The sequence below is a fragment of the Choloepus didactylus genome, chromosome 2 (genome assembly GCF_015220235.1).
Source record: "Choloepus didactylus isolate mChoDid1 chromosome 2, mChoDid1.pri, whole genome shotgun sequence".
NCBI classification, from domain to species: domain Eukaryota; kingdom Metazoa; phylum Chordata; class Mammalia; order Pilosa; family Megalonychidae; genus Choloepus; species Choloepus didactylus.
The window spans coordinates 117802473-117823774 of NC_051308.1; the positions used below are offsets into that span (position 1 = coordinate 117802473).

The following is a 21302-nucleotide window of genomic DNA, read 5'->3' on the forward strand; positions in this document are numbered from 1 at the left end:
GCCAGATTGCCCTGGCTAGCACTTCCAGCACAGTGTTGAATAACAGTGGTGTAGTGGGCATCCTTGTCTTGTTCCTGATCTTAAAGGGAAGGCTTTCAGTCTCTCGCCATTGAGTACTATGCTGGCTGTGGGTTTTTCATATATGCTCTTTATCATATTGAGGAAGTTTCCTTCAATTCCTACCTTTTGAAGTGTTTTTATCAAGAAGAGATGTTGGATTTTGTCAAATGCTTTTTCAGCCTCTATTGAGATGATTATTGGTTCTCTTTTGATTTGTTAATATGTTGTATTACATTGATTGATTTTCTTATGTTGAACCATCCTTGCATGCCTGGAATGAACCCCACTTGGTCATGGTTTATGATTTTTTTAATGTGTCTTTGGATTCAATTTGCAAGTATTTTGTTGAGAATTTTTGCATCTATATTCATTAGGGAGATTGGCCTGTAGTTTTCCTTTTTTGTGGCATCTTTGCCTGGTTTTGTTATCAGATTTATGTTAGCGTCATAAAATGTGATAGGTAGTGTTCCATTTTCTTCAGTGTTTTGAAAGAGTTTAAGTAAGATTGGTATCAGTTCTTTTTGGAAATTTGGTAGAATTCTCCTGTGAAGCCATCTTACCCTGGGCATTTATTTGTGGGAAGCTTTTTGATGACTGATTGGATCTCTTTGCTTGTGAATGGGTGGTTGAGGTCTTCTATTTCTTTTCTGGTCAGTCTAGGTTGTTCATATGTTTCCAGGAAATTGTCCATTTCCTCTACGTTATCCAGTTTGTCGGCATATAGTTGTTCATAGTATCCTTGTATAATTTTTTAAATTTCTTTGGGGTCTACAGTAATGTCACCTTTCTCATTCATTATTTTGTTTATATGGGTCTTCTCTCTTTTTGATTTTGTCATTCTAGCTAGGGGCTTGTCAATCTTGTTGATCTTCTCAAAGAACCAACTCTTGGTATTATTTATTCTCTCTGTTGTTTTTTTTTTTGTTCTCTATATCATTTATTTCTGCTTTAATCCTTGTTATTTCTTTTCTTCTACTTGGTTTAGGATTAGCTTGCTGTTCATTTTCTAGCTTCTTCAGTTGCTCCATTAGTTCTGTGATTTTAGCTCTTTCTTCCTTTTTGATGTATGTGTTTAGTGCTATAAATTTCCACCTCAGTACCACTTTTGCTGCATCCCATAGGTTTTGATATGTTGTGTTCTCATTTTCATTCATTTCTATATAGTTAACAATTTCTCTTGCTGTTTCTTCTTTAACCCACTGATTGTTTAGGATCATGTTGTTTACCCTCCAAGTATTTGTGAATTTTCTAAGTCTCTGATGGTTATTGACTTCTAATTGTAGTCCATTGTGGTCAGAGAATGTGCTCTGAATAAATTCAATTTTTTAAAAATTTATTGAGGCTTGTTTTATGTCCCAGTGTATGTTCTATTCTGGGGAAAGTTCTGTGATCCCTAGAGAAGAATGTGTATCCTGGTGATTTGGGATGTAATGTTTTATATGTCTGTTAAATCCAATTCATTTATCAGATTGTTTAGCTTTTCAATTTCCTTATTGGTCTTCTGTCTGGTTGATCTATCTATAGGAGAGAGTGATGTGTTGAAGTCTCCCACAATTATTGTGGAAACATCAATTGCTTCCTTTAGTTTTGCCAGTGTTTCTCTCATGTATTTTGTGGCACCTTGATTGGGTGCATAGACATTTACGATTGTTATTTCTTCTTGCTGAATTGCCCCTTTTATTAGTATGTAGTGGCCTTCTTTGTCTCTCATAACATCCTTGCATTTAAAGTCCATTTTATCTGAGATTAATATTGCTACACCTGCTTTCTTTTGGCTGTAGCTTACAAGAAATATTTTTTCCATCCTTTCACTTTTAATTTCTTTGTGTCCCTGTGTCTATGATGAGTCTCTAGCATGCAACATATTGATGGTTCATATTTTTTGATCCATTCTGCCAATCTGTATCTTTTGATAGGGGAGTTTAATCCACTTACATTCAATGTTATTACTTTGAAGGCATTTCTTGACTCAGTCATCTATCTTTTGGTTTATGTTTGTCAGATATATTTTTTTCCACTCTCTTTTTTTGTCCTTTAATGAACCAATTTTGAATCTCTTTAGTACTGACCCTTTCTCTGTATCTTTCTCTCCTTCCTTTGTTTCTCTGTTGGTAGGGCTTCCTTTAGTACCTGAAGTAGGGCAGTACCTGAAGTAGGGCAGGTCTTTTATTAGCAAAATCTCTCAGCATTTGTTTGTCTGTGAAAAATTTAAGCTCTCCCTCAAATTTGAAGGAGAGCTTTGCTGGATAAAGAATTCTTTGTTGGCAATTTTTCTCTCTCAGAATTTTAAATATGTCATGCCACTGCCTTCTCGCCTCCATGGTAGCTGCTAAGTAGTCACTACTTAGTCTTATGTGTTTTCTTTGTATGTGGTGACTTGGTTTTCTCTTGCTCCTTTCAGAACTTGCTCCTTCTCTTCAGTATTTGGCAGTGTGATCAGAATATGTCTTGGAGTGGGTTTATTTGGATTTATTCTATTTGGTGTTCGCTGGGCATTTATGCTTTATTTATGTTGTGTAGAAGGTTTGGGAAGTTTTCCTCAACAATTTTTTGAATACTCTTTCTAGACCTTTACCTTTCTCTTCCCCTTCTGGGACACCAATGAGTCTTATATTTGGATGTTTTATTTTATCTATCATATCCCTGAGGTCCATTTCAATTTTTTCGATTTTTTCCCCATTCTTTCTTCTGTTCTTTCATTTTCCATTTTGTCATCCTCCAGGTCACTGATTCATTGTTCAGCTTCCTCCAGTCTTGTACTGTGAGTATCCAGAATGTTTTTAATTTGTTTGTCAGTTTCTTTTATTTCCATAAGATCATCTATTTTTTTATTTTATTTACTCTTTCAATTTCTTCTTTATGCTCTTCTAGGGTCTTCTTCATGTCCTTTATATCCTGTGCCATGCTCTCATTTGTTTTCAGTTCTTTGATTAATTGCTCCAAGTACTGCATCTCCTCTGATCTTTTGATTTGGGTGTTTGGGTTTGGATTCTCCGTATCATCTGATTTTTTCATATGCTTTAATATTTTCTGTTGTTTTTGGCCTCTTGGCATTTGCTTTAACTTGATAGGGTTCTTTTAGGATATGTAGGCTAATTCAAAGTCTAATCTCTAATTTGTCAGATCTACAGCTTGGTGGCGTACACTTTCTCTAACCAGCAGGTAGCATCCGCAAGCCACCGATTCCCCTCAAGCCAGCTCTCCCCAACTTTGTCTTTGTGGTGTGTGGGGGTCTGATTCTTGTAGGGGTCCAATTGGTGCACCAAGTTTGGGTATGTTGTTGGTGCTGCCTGCCCTGAATGTGGAGCGTGTGTATGAGTGGTTAGGGAGGGAGGGCGGCCTTATTAATCAAAACTCCCAGATCTTCCTGGAGATTTAAGGCTGTTGCAAGAGTCTGAACATCCAGTTGAGTCTCACCACAGATTGTCTCTGCCACTTACTCACAAGTCTTTGGTATTGGCGTATGGTCCCTGGGATTTCTGAGTGGGTCCCTCTTCCAAGCCGTGCCCTCCCTGGGCTTCTGCTGAGGGAAGGCTGTGCTACGTCACAAGTGCACACCATCCCTCAAGGGAAGTTCTGGGCTGCCGGGCCGTGTAGGGGTGTTCCCAGCCTGCTGAAAGGATGGCTGTATGAGGCGTGTTAATTTCCCCTTTTCATACATCTCTGCCTTCCAAGCTCCAGGACAATTAGCTGTGGGTGCGCAAAAGGCTATTGTCCACACCTGATATTGTGGTGTGTGCGCGTGATGCTGGAAACACTTCCTGTCACACTGGGTTTTCTGGCGCGGCTCTGGGCTGTGGTACCGGTGCTGGGAAGGAGTGTTCCCAGCCAGCCGGGAAGATGGCTTTAAGGGGCGTGGTTATTTTCCCCTTTTGGCTAACTTCTGCCTGCCTTGCTCTGAGACAGTTAGCAGCAGGTGGGCAAAAGGCTATCGTCCATGCCAGATATTGAGGTGTACCCACAGCCTATTCCTGCCGCACTTCACTGTGCAGTTCTTGCTGTCGTATCTGCAGCTGCTTTTGGTTTTTTTTTTTTAAAAGAACTAGTCCAATTCCAAACGCCAATCCACGGTTTCCCTACACCGCAGCATGGCTGCTGGGTATTCAGCAGGCTCACTCACTCATTTCAGAATGCAGACTCCCGGTTTCACCAAGTGCACAGTCCCAGTGGATTTAGCAGACGTTGTCCAGCTGGTGCATTGCTGGAACTGGTGTTCTGGGTCACTTTCTGGCTTTTATCTAGTATTTTTCACGGAGGTGTTTTTTGCCCTGCCTCTCCTAATCGCCATCTTCTGAAAGTCGGGGTATGATCTTTTGATGCAGAATGCCCTACATTATTTCAAGGGATTGAAGGTGAAGAGGTCTGGGATAAGGCATTGTTCTCTGTTCCTATGGTGTCAGGGACAGTGACAGCCCTTAAATTGGGCTGGAGAGAGTTCTCTGTGTAAAAATACAGGGAACTTATTACCTTTGATGTGGGCAGCTAGTCTAAAAATAGTGGTGGTTCAATGTTGCAAGACATTCCTTGTGGAGGAGGTGACTATTTTGACCCTTTAGTGAAGGAGAAGGCTCTAGGCTTTAAGTTTTGTTGAAAGGGTTATGTGTTCATTGCTTAGACAACTTGGGCCTCAATATCTGAGGAAAACTAGAGCCATTTTATAGTTGGAGGCATAGTCCTTTGTATTACTAGTGTGGTGTGTCGGCTCTATGGGACCAGGCCATTCAACAGAGAGTAATCAGCACATAGGAAATGGCTAAGCTGAGGAAACCTTCTTTTTGAGGTCTCTAAGTGGTGGGTGTGTGACTGAGTGGAAATCAGACTAGTATAACTGTTCATATTGAAAATTAAAGACAGCTTTAATAAAACTTGTTTATTTGCTGTGCCATCGATCTTCCCCCAAAGATCTTTTACATTTGTACCTGGACTATTTATAATAACAATCATAATGTGTTCCCCACCTCTAATCTTTACCCTCTTCCAATCTTCCCCTACATGTTGCTGTTAAAGATTGATCTTGCCTAAAGCCTATTTTGAACCTTTGATTTCTTGGCTCAGACTTCTCCAGTTGATTCTCTTTACCTTTATACAGTGTATCCCAAACTTATAAGTGTCCCAAGATTGCAGAAAAGAATAAACCTTTGTTTTTGGGGGGGAAAAGCAGTCCTTGGCACATGGTAAGCACACAATAAACCTTAGTATTATTAGAATTGCTGCTATACAACCAGGTTTTTCCCAGCTAATAATAAGGAACATTGCTCACTTTTTTCCTCATAAACTAAGCCTTAGTACAGGAATTTCCAAGTCTTTTCACTATGAAGAGGAAACAGTCTTGTTTCTAAGATTCTGAACTTCTAAGTTTTGGTCTTAGGATGGGAACTAACAGAAGCTACCTCATCAAATCTAAAACTCTATACGTTTTCCAAAGCATTTTGTATTCATAAACTCATTTGGATCTCCTACAAAGACTGTGAAGGAAGGGTATCAATTTTTATAAGCCCAGTTTTACAGAATTGGGACACTGAAGTCCAAATGGCAGAGAGGACCAAATGCCAGGGTTTATGACCCAGAAGCCAGTGCTCTTTCAACTATGCAAAGTAAACCATTCTAAGATCCCTTTGGAGCCACTGAAATCATTCTATTTATTTATTTTTATTAACTAAAATCCATACTTTATTCAGATTTCCTTATTTTTTAATAGTCCAGGTTCCCACCATACATTTAGTCACCATATCTCAAGCTCTTCTTGGCTATGACAGTTTCTCGTACTTTCCTTGTTTTTGATGACCTTGACAGTTTTGAGGAGTACTAGTCAGGTATTTTGTGGAATGTCCCTCAAATGGGATTTGTCTGGTGTTTTCCTCATGCTGAGACTGGGGTGCTGGGTTTTGGGAAGAAAGTTCACAGACATAAAGTGCCCTTTTTGTCATATTGATACTGGACAAAAGTGGTGGATTCTCTGCCCAATGCGCTCAAATGACCAATTCCTGAGACACCAGGGTTTTAAAGAGAGAAAGAGTTTATTGCTAGTCGCAAGTAGGAGAGCAGATGGCCTATTGGCCTAAAAGTCTGTCTCCTTGAACTGCAGTAATTCTGATGGTTTTACAATATTAAAAGTGGGCAGCTTTTAGGATAATGAGCACAATGGTTCCAGATGATATAATTAAAGATGATCTAATTATTGAGCATGTGCGGATTGATTGCATGCTTCGTCATAGAACATATGTAAAAAAACGGCAGCCTTAATATGATGATGGGTGTGATTTTTAGTATTATAATGAGGTATAGGTCACTTACAGTTTAAGCTACTGTGCATGTTAGGCAGGCCCATTTTGGTTAGATCCAGTTTTGGTTATCAAGATAACTTTGGAATAGGGGTAGGTTAGTTCTGGGCTAACCCAAGACCCTTTATTAATAAACATTAGGAGCTGTCTTTAGTGATCATAAGACTTTAAAGTTGAAAAACTGGATAAATGGGTATAAGTGAAGGTTAGTCACGAGGTTTTTACAATGACAAAAGCACAAGATAAAGGCTATATAATCTTCATCAGAGATCAAGGCACCTGGATTACAGTTCAAAGATCTCAGGTATTCTGTCTAATATACCAGAAAGTAAAAAAGGAATATCTATATAATGATTCAGTGATCATAATCATTACTTAAATCCTAACTTCTTGGTTATAATATCATAGCAAGGGTACATGCTATCAACAGGACTTACAATTAATGCTATTAACCATGATCACCTGGCTGAGGTAGTTTGCCAGTTTTCTCCACTGTAAAGTTAAGTTACTCTTTGGAAGGAAGTCATTGTATGCTGCAGCCCACACTTAAGAACGAACGGGGGAGTTAAGTTCTGCATCTTTGGGGGTGGAGTATCTACATAAATTATTTGGAATTCTGCATGGAATATTGGTCTATTCTCCCAATTTATTTATTCATTCAGTCATTTGCTTGTATCAGTAGGGACTCATGGATATTGATTTTATCCTTTGGCTTATAAACCAATACTACCTTAGTCTGTTGCTAAAATTGTCCCAGCTTTGGTCACTGGGAATTCTTTCAGTTGGCTCCTATAGCCTTGTGACAAGTCTATCATTGTGGATTTTTGTTGTTATTTGTTTTAACACTTCCTTACTTTGTGGCACTACAAGATGCTCCAGGCACAGGCACATTTTGCATAATTCCTGCCCTAGCCTCCTAGAATCAGTCATTTTTCCAAGAAGCCCTGGTTCCTTTCCTTTTATTAGAAAATGGTGTTAGAAACCAAGATTTGGGCTCCAATTCTAGTCTTTTTTTTTTTTTTGCCACAGGACAGCTAATGAAGACATTTTATTTTGGTTGCACTAATGTGAACTGGGATCATTGGCAGAAGTGCTCAACCCAAGAGAGCAGCAATCCTCTAAATTACTTTTTCTTTCAAAGAATAGATAAAATGCAAAGAATTTTCACTACAAACTAAGTAAAACAAACCATCAGTCTTGCTGGTATTGTAAACCAACCAGACATAGTTACAACAGAACTGCAGAAGGATCCTTAGAATAACAGAGTCATCTGTCAGGGGTCATCAGGGAGTAGACTGATAGTATCTTTGGCTTTGCCACTTAATAGACACAGCATGGTATATTCCTGAAATTTATCCATGGTGCTGAATGTGTACTCATGCCTGGCTACTCCATGATGACAGTTCTTACACAAATGATCATAGGCAACTATTCTCCTTATTCCTCTTTCAAGGATTTGTTTGTAATCAGCATAAAATCTCACTTGCTGCATACTGCACAATCTATAAAGTTCAGCAAAAAAGATCCATTATCCAAGCAGGTATTACCCCAGTTGGGATATTCCTTCTCCACACAGTCCCCACACATCTGACATGTCATCAGGGAACATCCTCCACTGCTTCCCCAATTCTTTCTTTCTTGATGGTTGTTGTTGCACATGGCATGACTGATAACAGCTCCCTTCTGTTTTTCTGCCTCCAAGCAAAATGCTGTTTATCCCATGTCGTTTCTCTAATCTTTTGGAAATTCAGTGATGCTGTTTGTTGAGTCTGTTTGGTGAGTGAGCCCATTCACTAGTCACTCCTTGGCTTTCATGCTTCGTTGGCCCAGGTATCTTCTCCATCCTTGTCAGTTTCTCGGGTGCCCCTTTGCTTAGCACTGCTGGTATACCTTGTGCTCACAACTGTTAGCGTTTATCTGCTCCAGATGATGGGATTCCTTATCCAGCTTGGTCTTGAAATCCCACAGAAGCTCACGGGAATCTTATAGCTCCTTGATACATGGCAATTGGTTCTATTTTTGTAATGGCCCAGCTTTCAGATTTACATAGTACTTCTGGGTTCAGAGAAACCTTAGTTTATTATTTGAGCTTTATTTTATGGGAACAAAATCTTCAGCCCTGACCTTTAAGCAGTGAAAACTAACTTGCAGAGGTGGTCTGGAGTGAGTAGAGAGAAAATGCCTAACCTGATAATCAAAGTACCTAGCCCATAGTGTTGTCTTTTTTTTTTTTTTTAAACAGTTTTATTCACACACCATACACTCCATCCTAAGTGTACAGTCAATGGCTCTTGATATAGTCACATAGTTATGCATTTACCACTATAGTCAATATGAGAACATTCTCATTTCTTCTGAAGAAAAAATTCCCATACCCCTTATATCCCCCCATTATTGACGTTTAGCTTTTGTATAGTGCCTTTGTTACAATTAATGAAAGAATATTATAATGCTACTGTTACTATAGGACCTTAGTTTAAATTAATTGTATTTTTATGCCATACAACACATTATTAACACCTTGTAATAGTGACATACATTTGTCCTTGTTCATGTAAAAACTTTCTTATATTTGTACAATTAATCACCATCATTGTCCACTCCCGGTTTCATTAAGTTATATAGTCCCAGTTTTTATCCTTTATCGTTCCCTCTGGTGTCATACATGTCCCTAGCCTTCCTCTTTTAACCATATTTATACAGCTTTGTTCATTATGCTTACAATATTATGCTACCATCATACAATTTTGTTCTCTCCATTTCTGAACCTTTACAATCAATCTTGTTAAACATTCTCTACTCCTTAAGCATTAAATGCCCAGTCTCTACCCTCTTTGGATCTCCTGATGTCCTGTGTTCTCAAATTTAACTCAGAGTTTGCTCATTATAGTTAGTTCATATTAGTGAGACCAAACAGTATCTGTCCTTTTGTTTCAGGCTTATTTTGTTCAACATAATGTCCTCAAGTTTCATCCAAGTTGTTGCACACATCGTGACTTTATTTCATCTTACAGCTGCATAATAGTCCATTGTATGTGTGTACCACGGTTTATCTACTTGTCAGTTGATGGACATTTGGGATATTTCCATCTGTTTGTAATCGTGAATAATGCTGCTGTAAACATCGGTGTGTAGATGTCTATTTGTGTCCCTGCTTTCAGTTCATGTACCCCTCTGTGCAACAGAAGCTCCCTCCTCATGGCCATGAAACCATGATGAGAAAAAACACAATAAAATTACATGTATGTGAAGTAAACAGTAACTCGGGGAGTAACATGAGTCTATGGACTCCTACATTTATTGGATGCGGCAAACATGTTGCACCTCCTGGACGCTAGTCATGGGCAGCATAAATAAATGTTTTGGATATCTGTATTGTCACACCTGTTCTGTCTAAGGCCGTCTCTTTATGGAGAAGTCTGAGAGAACAGGGTGGAAGAGTCAGTACGATCTGTCACTCAGTCCTCTCTGTAGTTCCATCCATCTCTGTCACCTCTGTTCTGTCCTCATGGCTACCACCCTGGGGCAGGCCCTTTACTGCTTGTGTGTAGGATTGTTACAATAGCCTCTTACCTGGCCTCCCTTCAGTGTGTTTTTGTTCCAGTCCATCCCACCCACTGTTCTTGGAGTATAACTCTGATCCTGTTGTTCCTTTACTGAAAAACCTTGAGTGGTGTCTGCTAACCACCAAATTAAGGCCAGACCCCTTGGGATTGTTTTCAAGACCTCCATGCCCCAGCTGTAAGCTGCCTTTACAGTCTGGTTTGTTACCCATAATTTCCCTTCTTGTTGGCTATCCTTCAGCTATATTGGGTTTTCATTGCTTCCTTGACCATGCCTAAGAACTTTCCCACTCCCATGCCTTGATGTCCACACTATTTCTATGTCTAAAATGTTCTTTTCCCATGTCTGTACTGGATGAAATCGCACCCATCTCTCATTGAGGTCCAAATCAAATCCTACCTAATTCACAAAACCTTTCCTACTTTGTCCCATATTGTAGCTTTTATGGTATTTATAATCTGCTCATAGTCTTAGCTATTTTTATACTAAAACTATTTCTTCACCCCTATTCAACTATAATGTCCCTTGAGAATAAGAGTGCCATCTCACTTTGTCCTATCAACCACTTAAGAGGGTTTTGCATGTAAGTGTGGGGTGAACATTTGTGGCATGTATAAATGAAATCAGGTCTGGGGTAATGTTTTCCTGATGCATAGTGGAAAGTTGAAGGACCTATGTTTATGTTCCTAGACCAGATTTCACAGCTGCAGCATGATAATTAAAGAAGCTAATTGCATGGGGAAATAGAGAGAGATGAGGTTCATTGGGAGCAAGGAAATCTAAAAAGTAGAACTAGCAAGTGCCACTCTTACTCGGGGTTTTGCAAGATGACTGGTAGAATCACAGAATGACTGGTTGGGCCTCAGACATGAATAGGGTTCCAGACTCTACCCTTTGGGTGGTGGGGAAGGAGGACTGGCTTCTGCTTTTAAGGTTGTTAGGTTTTGGGGGTTGAAGGGAGCAGTAGTTTCTTCAGACGTATTTCATAACATAAAGAATCCATGGGAGCTGTTACGGGTTAACCTATTTGGTTCTAAGTTTGCCTGGCTCAGGACTGGACCTTGGGGAGGGGGCACAAGCCACCGACTTTAGGTTGCCACACACTGCTGCACTGTCGGTTGCGGCACTGATTGTGGCAGAGCTGAACCCTCAAGGCTAAAGGTGTGACCAGGGACCTATTCTAACCAGACTGTCAGCTTGGTTTCTCAGGTTGAGTAAAGGTGAGCTCCGGGTGGCTGTTAATAGTTCACCCAACCTTGAAATTTTTCTGTAACCCAGGAGGGAGTTATCCTAAGAGGGGAGAGCAGAGAAGTTAGGGGCATAGGGTGCTTTTAAGTGCTAGTTACTTAAAAACCTGGTGGGGATTCTAAACATTCTCATATTCAGGTTTCAAATTGGAGATTCCAAGTCAGTCAATCTGTGTGGCCTAAGCGTCTGTTTTTATGGAGTTCTACAGGTAATTTTGAGGGGCAACCAAGTTGAGAACCAAATTTGTAAGGTGATTGTGAGGATTAAATGAGATAATATACTATTCCTGATATATAGTGAGTTTGCAAACAGTAACATGCTTTATTATTGCTAGTGTCAACTGATAAAGGTAAACAATTGCAACCAAGTATATCTGTTCACTCTGATGGAACCAGCTGGTGCTAGCGGGCATGAGTGAACTCTCAGGACTGAGGGGATAAAGATTCGGTTATTCTTGCTAACTTTGCTTCTCAAGGAATTGAGCTGCCATTTCTCCTCCCTTAGTTGAATTTGCCTTTCTCCTGCCTGTGTTTTATCTGGCTATAGCAGTTCCAGATTTCCTTAAAAAACAAAACAAATAATGCCTGAAGCTCATAGGCACTAGACAAATATCTTTGCTTTAGAGCAGGAAATGTTTCAGAGAACCTTGTGTTCATGCTTGCATTTGGGAAATGCTTTGTGTTCTTTATAGGTTCCTATTGACTTTCAGACTCTTAAATGCCTGAATATTTCTCAGAAGACATGGATTCTTGATGAGCTAAGTTAGCTTTAAGATCCCTGCTTTAGTGTATTTCCTAATATTTGCTAATTTGCTCATATATCCTTATATAAATGAGCTCATAGATAAATACATACATATTTGCATCCAGACATCCCTGTCACGTATTGCACCAACCCCCAACCTCTGTCCCTTGCCCTGGATAGGCTAATGAACATTACTACCCATGATATTTTTTAATCAGACATTTGCACATGTGACAATTATCTTAGAGAACTGCAGGACGCTCAGTCTTCACTACAAGCCTCGCTGAATCTGGATCAATTGAAATGGATTCTCACTCCTTCCCCAATGAGCCAAACATAGACCTAGGCAACTCTGCTGAGGAAAATCATGTAGATTCTAGCCACAGACACGTACACTGAGCTGAAAATGAAACTTTTCAGCTCAGTCTTGGCCAACTGAGCTATTCTTTTGGCTGTTTGGTTCTGGCTTATGTGGCCCTGATCCCCTCAGGAGCAGCCCCCAGCTCAGACTTCAGCTCTCACTGCAGAGGAGCTGGAGATGGTGGGTGTTGATTCAGGGTTGTAGATGGGCTCCTCCTGGTGGCTGGCTGGGGGCCCAGGAAACTTGCCCTGACATGGGTTTGGAAGAAGGATCCCCTGGGTCCCACCAGCTGTTTCTTTCCTGTGGAAAACAGCCTAGTGGCTTTAGTTCATTCTTCTCTGGCCATCCAGAGGTCCCACCTAACCTCCTTGGTGGGCATCACCTGGCCCTCCTAACTTCTAAAATGTACCTAATTTTTCTTCCTGACCATGGGCATTTTCTTCTCTTTCCTGGTAGCAATAATTTAATATTTTTGAAAGAAAGGCAGGGTCTAAAGGTATGATTAACATGATTAACAATTAAGATTGATTTTTAAAGAATCTCTGGCTCTCACCCCTTAGCCCTTTCCCATCTGTGGGGAGGCCAGCTCTTTCTTTTCTTTCTCAGACAAGCAACTTTGTTGACAAGTATTGACTTTTCCCCCAGAGCTCAGAAATGGTTATAGCTTGCTTTCATTTCCAGTATTTTATTTTGTCTATTTGAACTGGGAAATAAAGCCTGCTAAAGATTTAATAGACACCAGCTTCAGATTGCTGATATTGTAGAAACTCACAGGTCCTCACTAGTTATGTGTCTGTCCACGACAGGGATCTGTCTGATCTGCGGTGTTCTCAGGAAGCAGAAGATGGAGTGTGGGGTGGAGAAACAGGAAACAGTGTCCGTAGAAACAGGGTCCCAGGCTTCCCCAGCTGCGGCAGTCTTGCTACTGTGACTGATCTCAGCCCTGACCTGGCCAGTTTAACAACAGGATTTGGACCAGATGGAAGCACAACTTGAGCTGGACCAGAGCCCAGCCCTCTTGACTTCTAGTTGCATTGCGTTTCTGCAATATGGCAAAGGAAACAGTTTGGGGACCCCAAGGGTTCAATGTAGTGCCAGACTTTTGGAGTTTCAATCAGATTTCCTCATTGTACAGTTGAGGGTGTTAAAATATTTAATCGATTGGATGTGGTTGGACCAATGGGTGGGCGCCGGCATTAATCAGGTAGTTGTTGGATTGTGGGGAGGGCAGGTGTGGTGGCTGGAGACAGTCGGGGGCTTGGAGAGGAAGGTGTTGACTAATGAGTATTGTGGAATTTCAGTATTTCTATTGGTGCAAACTGGCTTCAGCCATAGGCTGTGAAAAGAAAACAGCTTCAAAGCCACAAAAGCAGATCCGAGTGCTTACCGTCTGGCTGTCCAAAAACTTAATCAAACAAACAAACAACTTGAATTTTGTCAAGAAATAATGATTTGTGTTTCCTTCTCTGTTAGGCTTTCAGGCCTCTAGTGAGACACAGGAAAGAAGCACAGGAAAATTTTACTTCTCCTCGCTTCTCCCCAAATGCAGGATAGTTGTTAGGTGGGAGTCATTCAAGGATCCACACAACGCAGCAAGTCATAGTTTAAGTAGAGAGTTTAAGGTTTATTAGAGGAAGAAAGCAGGTGGGAGGGAGCCAGCGAAAAGAAAGAAAGAAGATGGCTCCGAATCTTGTTCCGGGAGCCGCATTTTTTAAGGAAAAAAACCCCACGTTGGGAAGGGTGACTGCTGAGTGGTGTCCTGTGCCTTGATTGGGTGAGTGCCTATCAATTTTTTTTTTTTTGTATATAGAGGCTTTATTTACAATATCTAAAATATGGAAGCAACCCAAGTGTCCATCAACAGATGAATGGACAAACAAAATGTTGTATAAACATATACAGTGGAATACTACTTAGTCTTAAAAAGGAACGAATTTATGACACATGCTCCAACACAGATGAACCCCGAAGACACCATTTTTAGTGAAATAAGTCAGACACAAAAGGACAAATCCTAAATGATTTCACCACATGAATTGCATAGAATATGGAAATTCATAAAGGCAGAAAGTAGATTACAGGTTTCTAGAGGTTGAAAGAGGAAATTTCATGTTCTATGTATATCACCACAATAAAAAACTAAAAACAAAAAACTTTTGCAGAAGCCCCTAATGGACATCCTCTTATATCTTATTGACCCAAATTATAGCACAAGTCCATCTGAAGGAGTCTGGGAAGATAAGAAATTTAGATGGGCAGTTTGCCATCTCAATTCACGTTTATATTCTGTTAGTAAAGAAGAAGAGTAGTGGATTTGGGGGAGGCAATAGCAATGTCTCCCAAAACAATTGATTACAATTCCAACAATATAAAAAAAATACAGAGCAAACCACAGAAGTCCCGCTTCACTGCTACGTTCATTCCTACTTCCCTTCCTAGATATAATCACTGTCAATAATTTGTTGGACTTCCTCCCAGACGTCTTGTCTTGTCATTTTTTGACTCTTAATTGGCTTTCCTAATTTTCATGTCCAACAATAGTTTTTAAGAGTACCATTTTCTTTTAATTTTTTTTAATTTTTTATTTTTTTGCATTTTTATTGAGATATATTCACAAAGCATACAAACCATCCAGCGTATACAATCTGTGGCTTACAGTATCATCACATAGTGGTGCATACATCCCCATGATCAATTTTAGAACATGTTCATTACTCATCCTGACTCTTTTTTTTTTATCATCATTTTATTGAGATATATTCACATACCACGCAGTCATACAAAACAAATTGTACTTTCGATTGTTTACAGTACCATTACATAGTTGTACATTCATCACCTAAATCAATCCCTGACACCTTCATTAGCACACACAAAAATAACAAGAATAATAATTAGAGTGAAAAAGAGCAATTGAAGTAAAAAAGAACACTGGGTACCTTTGTCTGTTTGTTTCCTTCCCCTACTTTTCTACACATCCATCCATAAACTAGACAAAGTGGAGTTTGGTCCTTATGGCATTCCCAATCCCATTGTCACCCCTCATAAGCTACATTTTTATACAACTGTCTTCGAGATTCATGGGTTCTGGGTTGTAGTTTGATAGTTTCAGGTATCCACCACCAGCTACCCCAATTCTTTAGAACCTAAAAAGGGTTGTCTAAAGTGTGCGTAAGAGTGCCCACCAGAGTGATCTCTCGGCTCGTTTTGGAATCTCTCTGCCACTGAAGCTTATTTCATTTCCTTTCACATCCCCCTTTTGGTCAAGAAGATGTTCTCCGTCCCACGATGCCGGGTCTACATTCCTCCCCGGGAGTCATATTCCACGTTGCCAGGGAGATTCACTCCCCTGGGTGTCTGATCCCACGTAGGGGGGAGGGCAGTGATTTCACCTTTCAAGTTGGCTTAGCCAGAGAGAGAGGGCCACATCTGAGCAACAAAGAGGCATTCAGGAGGAGACTCTTAGGCACAAATATAGTGAGGCCTAGCCTCTCCTTTGCAGCAACCGTCTTCCCAAGGGTAAAACTTATGGTAGAGGGCTCAACCCATCAAACCACCAGTCCCCTATGTCTGTGGTCATGTTAGCAACCATGGAGGTGGGGTAGGCGAATACCCCTGCATTCTCCACAGGCTCCTCAAGGGGGCACTACATCTTTTTTTTTTTTCCTTGTTTTTCTTTTTTTTTTTTTTTTTTTTAACTTTCCCTTCTTTTTTAAATCAACTGTATGAAAAAAAAAGTTAAAAAGAAAACAAACATACAATAAAAGAACATTTCAAAGAGACCATAACAAGGGAGTAAGAAAAAGACAACTAACCTAAGATAACTGCTTAACTTCCAACATGTTCCTACTTTACCCCAAGAAAGTTACATAATATAGCAACATTTCTGTGAACTTGTTCCTACTATATCCATCAGAAATTAACAGACCATAGTCATTTCTGGGTATCCCCAGAACGTTAAATAGCTTATCTGTTCTTCTTGGATTCTTGTTCCCCCTTCCTTAATTGCTCTCTACTGCTAGTTCCCCTACATTCTACATTATAAACCAGCCTATCAATTTTTGAGCTGACTGGTTGCTAGGGTTCTGATGCACTATTCTTCTTTGAAATGCAGCTGTGCTATCTATCTAGAGAGGGCAGGCCTTTCTGCATGCTTGTAGTTGTTCATCTTATGGACATATCTGATCTTGCTTCATCCGCCTTTTGGGAGTTGAGGCACCACCGTGGCTTGAACAGCCTTCTTCCTTTAGTTTATGGTGCATTTGGTTTCTATGAGATAAACTGTGGGGTCCCAAGGTGAGAAATTCCTTCTATATGCTAGATTCTTTTTCTGGAATCTGACAATAGTCCTATGAATGAGGTTTCATTTTCTATTCTTAGCCCAAATAGAAGGGCTAAGGGGCAGCTGCTTTAAAAAATGAGCATTCAAATGTTGGTCATAAACAGTCAAACCTCTTTTTTTTTTTTTTTTTCTAATTTTAAAATTACTTTGTTTATCAAATAAAAAAACATTTCCAAACAAAATAAAGCAAAGCAATGGCAATGGGAAAACAAATATCCTGAAACAACTTCATTCCTCTTTATGAAAAGATAGCATCTTGTATTTCAAATTTCATCAGATTTGGATGAAGTTTCCCTAGAATTATCCCAGAATTTCAGAATTTTTTTTCCCTTCAAGGCTTTTCAGCCCTATGGGGGTCTGGAAGCAAGCTTGGATGTTGATGTGGATTTGAGCTGGAAAGCTGGCTCAGGTGATTAGCAGGAAGGGACATAAAAGGTCAGAGAGCCAGAATGGGCCATACAAAGGTGCCTCCTTCAAGTGAGGAAACCTGGCTCTGTAGGGGGCCCTTTCCTCTAACCACCTGCTTCTCCCCTTTCCTCCCCAAAGCAGCATTTCCAGATGGCTGCTTGTGTCTTCTCTATGGCAGAACTGCTCAGCTCTCCCAAGGTGCAGAAGGGAACGGGGCTTTGCTTTCTCTTCCCTTTTTCCTCAGTGGTGTGGGCCTGTGGGGAGCTCAAGCCCCGAGCCCTTGGTAAGAGATTGCTGGGAAAAACATATGTTTTTTTGTGTTCTTGGCTGCTTGGTCGTTCATGTCACTGGCTGCGTGGCTGCCAGACTTTAAGACTGTGTGAAATGGCAGAGTCATTGGCGCTGAGAGTCTCTGTGGGCACTAAGGTCAGAGATGGCTATCTTGAGTCACCAAGGCCTGGCTTCTAGGGAGGTTGGAGCACGTTGCTGCCTATTCCTCACCCTCCTCCTACACTCTGTTTGTTCCTTCCAGGAGGGAAGGTGCAGATGGTTTGTTCTCTGATCTACTGGTAGGGAATAATGAGTGCTTGCTCTTCAAACAGCTTCATGAGCTACCGGAACTGCAGCCTTCTGCTCTTAGGCCCTCTGCCTTGTTCTGGGCCCCATTCTTATTTGCCTATGAAAGAAAAAGGTTTAAGAGGAGAGGGGTCAGGTAGCACTGGCAGGAGGCTTCCTTGGAGCAATAACTGGGTGTCAAAGTCCCCCAGCTGTTGGTTTCCACGCTTAGGTCCTTTCCTCCTATGACCCATGACCTTGCTCCTACAATGGGGCAAGGGATGGATGGAAAAGAAAGTTGCTTCCAGAGGGAGAAAACTGACCTGGCCACAGAATCCTTTCTCTTGGGCATTCCTATTCTGCTCTAAGTAGAAACTTCAGCGTCCTGTAACTCACTTTTTAAAAAATCTCCCATGTATCAGGTCTGGCTTCTCTGTTTTTTAATTGTTTGAGGTCTTTGTCCTGCCCTACCTCACCTGACTCCTAATCCTTCCCACCCCATTCCCTATGCCTAAAATCCTTTGTTACATTCTCCCTCATCACTATTCTTCCCTAGCATAAAATGTTATTGTAAAAATGTAATTATGTTCTCTCTGACGGGCAAGATATGGGTCTATCTTATCTACAGATTTATCCTCAATACCTAGCTAGGCTTTTCAAAGATTTGAATAAAAGTAGACATTTAACAAAAGTTAAATTTTGGGGGTCATATACATGGACCTAATTTCTTCAGGTCAGGGAGGAAAGAGAAGTTTGGTTTTGGAGCTATTAGAATTGAAGCATTTGTGTCTAGGATCACGTCAAATATATGGGTCTGGAACTCAAGAAAGAAGACCATACCCTGGGAAATAGATTTGGAAGTCAGTAACAAGGCCTGGAAAGTGGCCTCCTCCACCATCATCATTGATACCCAAACACTCTAGATAGCTATGATTGGAAAAATAGAATTATGGGAGACGGGCGATAGGGTTCTCATGCCAGTTAAGATTTTTTTTTTTTTTTTTTGCAGAGATTTATCCCCTTGTATTTCATTACAGAAATGGCCTCTGCTTTCAAACCCCGAGAATGTAAGCTGTTCAAACAAGAAGGACAATGTTATGGCTTCTTCCTGCGAATTGAGAAGGACACTGATGGCCACCTGGTCCGGGTGGTTGAGAAGGGTAGCCCAGCAGAGAAGGGTGGCCTTCAGGATGGAGACAGAGTTCTTAGGATCAATGGTGTCTTTGTGGACAAGGAAGAGCATATGCAGGTAAATGAGACATTTGGAATTCTCTTTCCCAGATCTTTTCAGCCCGCCTGCTTCTCGGCTGGGTGTAGTTTCTGGGGCCAGTGGAGAGTGATTCTTTCCTGGCTGCCACTTTGTACCTTCTGCTGGTCATGCAAGTTCCCAAGAATTAACCAAAACTGCAAAAATTATTCCTAGATTTGAATAGTGTCAGTCCTAACATGCATTGCTTGCTTGCTATATGCCAGGAACTGTGCTGGGCAGTTTCATATTACGTTGCTATATCTTCACCACAACCCTGTGAGGTAGATAGCACCATTTCACAGGTGAGGAAGTTAAGACTCAGAGGACTTAATTGGCTAATATGTTCATGCAGTGAATTTATAGGAGGGCCTTGAGCCCAGTTCTGTGACTATTCTTTTCATCATACCATGTTCTCTTCATAGGCCTGGGAGGAACTGTTTGCTCTAGGGCAGCATTCATCTCCAGGATGGACCTATCCTCACAAGAGCCCTCTGCTCTGGGTTCAGGTCACCCTAGATTCAACAGTGCCAAAGGCCCAGCCTAATCTGTACCTGGATCTCAGCAAGGCTAGGATAGAGGTCGGTGGGGTACTATCTGCTTCCTACTTGGGTGCCAGGGTCGCTATCAGAATCTCCAGGGCTAGATTGTGAGCCAGATGGTGAGCATTTTCCTTTGGTGGTTGGTAGAAGCTTATTGGATAAAGTTATCTTTTCCTTAATTCATCCTAGGTTGTGGATCTGGTCAGACAGAGTGGACATTCAGTGACTTTACTAGTTCTGGATGGGAATTCCTATGAGAAAGCCATTAAGAAACAGGTGAACTTGAAGGAGTTGGGTCAAAGTCTGAAGACGACGGATTTGAGTGATAAGGAACTGCCCCCAGTGATGAATGGTGGAGCAGAGACTTGGAGCCAGCCTCGGCTGTGCTACCTGGTGAAGGAGGGGAACAGCTATGGCTTCTCTCTGAAAACTGTCCGTGGTGAGCTTATGCGGGAGTGAGGGGGTGGTGGTGTGTCATGGACAACCAGCTTTCCAGAAGAAAGATGTTATTGGTTAATGACTTTTCCTCTTGGACTAACTTTTCAGTTGCCATGGATATCTCACAGCAGCTTTGCTCCCTTTCCCTCCCTTCCCACCCTTTCCCTAGCATTGCAGCATTGTGCAATGAGGGGTCAGCAGCAGGGCATGGGCACTCCAGTTCCCTAGTGTTTGTTAACTGAGCCTTTGAGGCCAGAGGGTTAGAGGCTGGTGCTTTTTGTTATTCTTCCAGTTTCCTTTGGTGCAGGGGAGAATGCTGAATAAGAGGCAAGAGAAAGAAAAAGGGGGTTCTTCATAATAGCTACTTTTGACTAAAGACTGGTATCTTCTTTTCATTCCTCAGAGTGTCCACTTATTCACTTATTCAACACATTCATTGATGTGCCAGACATTGTGATAAGTGCTGAGGATACTGCAAAAATCCTTACCCTGCCGTAACAATTAAATAATTTCCTCAGCTGTGGTCAGCCTCAGGTGTTCTGAGGTGCTTCGCTGACCTCTGAGAGGCACATTTGAGAAACTCCAACCATCAGGGAGTACTAAAAGTTCCGTTTCTAGAATTTCAGAGGCACAGACCAACCTGTGCTCAGTGGACCACTGTTCTGCAATGGTTTCTCTGGGATCTAGGTTGGAGCCGTAGGAGCTATGTTGACCTGTTGGTTCTACCTCGAATGTTGCTGCTGCCCTGTTCTTTTTGGCATTAGTGAGGCATCTGGGCGTAGGTCATAATTTGGTACGTGATAAAGGAGAAGACCAATGGGAAATATAAAATTATTTCCAAGGGTAAGCTGTAACAACAGATACAATCTAGCTACAAGTATATCTCAAGTTTGTCAGTTATTAAACCCATTGCTATAGGTAGGTGGTCAAAAGGAAGCATGGCATTTCCCAGAAGTCCATTCAGTAAAATGATTAAAAAATTATAATTCAGGTTCTACTCACTTGGCTCTTGTGCTTACATGGTGAATGGGTTAGGTTAGCTTTATGAAAAAAAAAGTTGTCTTCATAGCAAATATACAACAGCTAACAGTAGAAATGTTAAGTGTTTAAGGAGGCAGAGTTTAAGTTACTATATTTTTTACAAATTATTTATCTAGTCATTATGAAACTGCCATTTGCCAAGATTGAAATATTAAAATCTTGAAAGAATTGAAAACATTTCTTTAAGAAGTAAATCACACCACCTACGTATGCTTGCGTTTTCCCCTTCCTCCTGCACCTCTGCCCTGGTAAGCCTGTATCAGTGAGATTTAATGACTCCTATGTGATGATTGGTGATAGTACCAATCAAAGAGGTGGGGATGGTGTGGATGCCTTTTAATTCTATAAAAGCATAGAAAGGGGATGTGACACGATGATACAGCCTGGGCACTTTGGTGCTTTCTGGTTTAAGAGGCCAATGCCACCTCAGATTTCCTTCTATGCATTTAGTTGGTATCAGAAATTCTATTCA

The 21302-nt window shown here is 40.9% G+C and overlaps 1 protein-coding gene and 1 pseudogene across 9 annotated transcripts in view; one reads left to right on the forward strand and one right to left on the reverse strand.

The window, feature by feature from the left end:
- PDZK1 (PDZ domain containing 1) overlaps positions 1 to 21302 on the forward strand; it is a 51824-nt gene that overhangs the window by 14233 nt on the left and 16289 nt on the right. For 4 of the 9 annotated variants that reach the window (XM_037826179.1, XM_037826182.1, XM_037826180.1 and 1 more), the window contains 2 exons: positions 18601 to 18812; positions 19541 to 19790. In XM_037826179.1, coding sequence (XP_037682107.1) covers positions 18603 to 18812; positions 19541 to 19790 — 460 coding nt within the window. In that variant the 5' untranslated portion in view covers positions 18601 to 18602. Of the gene's footprint in view, positions 1 to 2782; positions 2822 to 18572; positions 18813 to 19540; positions 19791 to 21302 lie in introns of those variants that run through there. The other 5 variants (XM_037826184.1, XM_037826181.1, XM_037826185.1 and 2 more) reach the window with 3 other exon arrangements.
- LOC119526781 lies at positions 7594 to 7928 on the reverse strand (annotated as a pseudogene).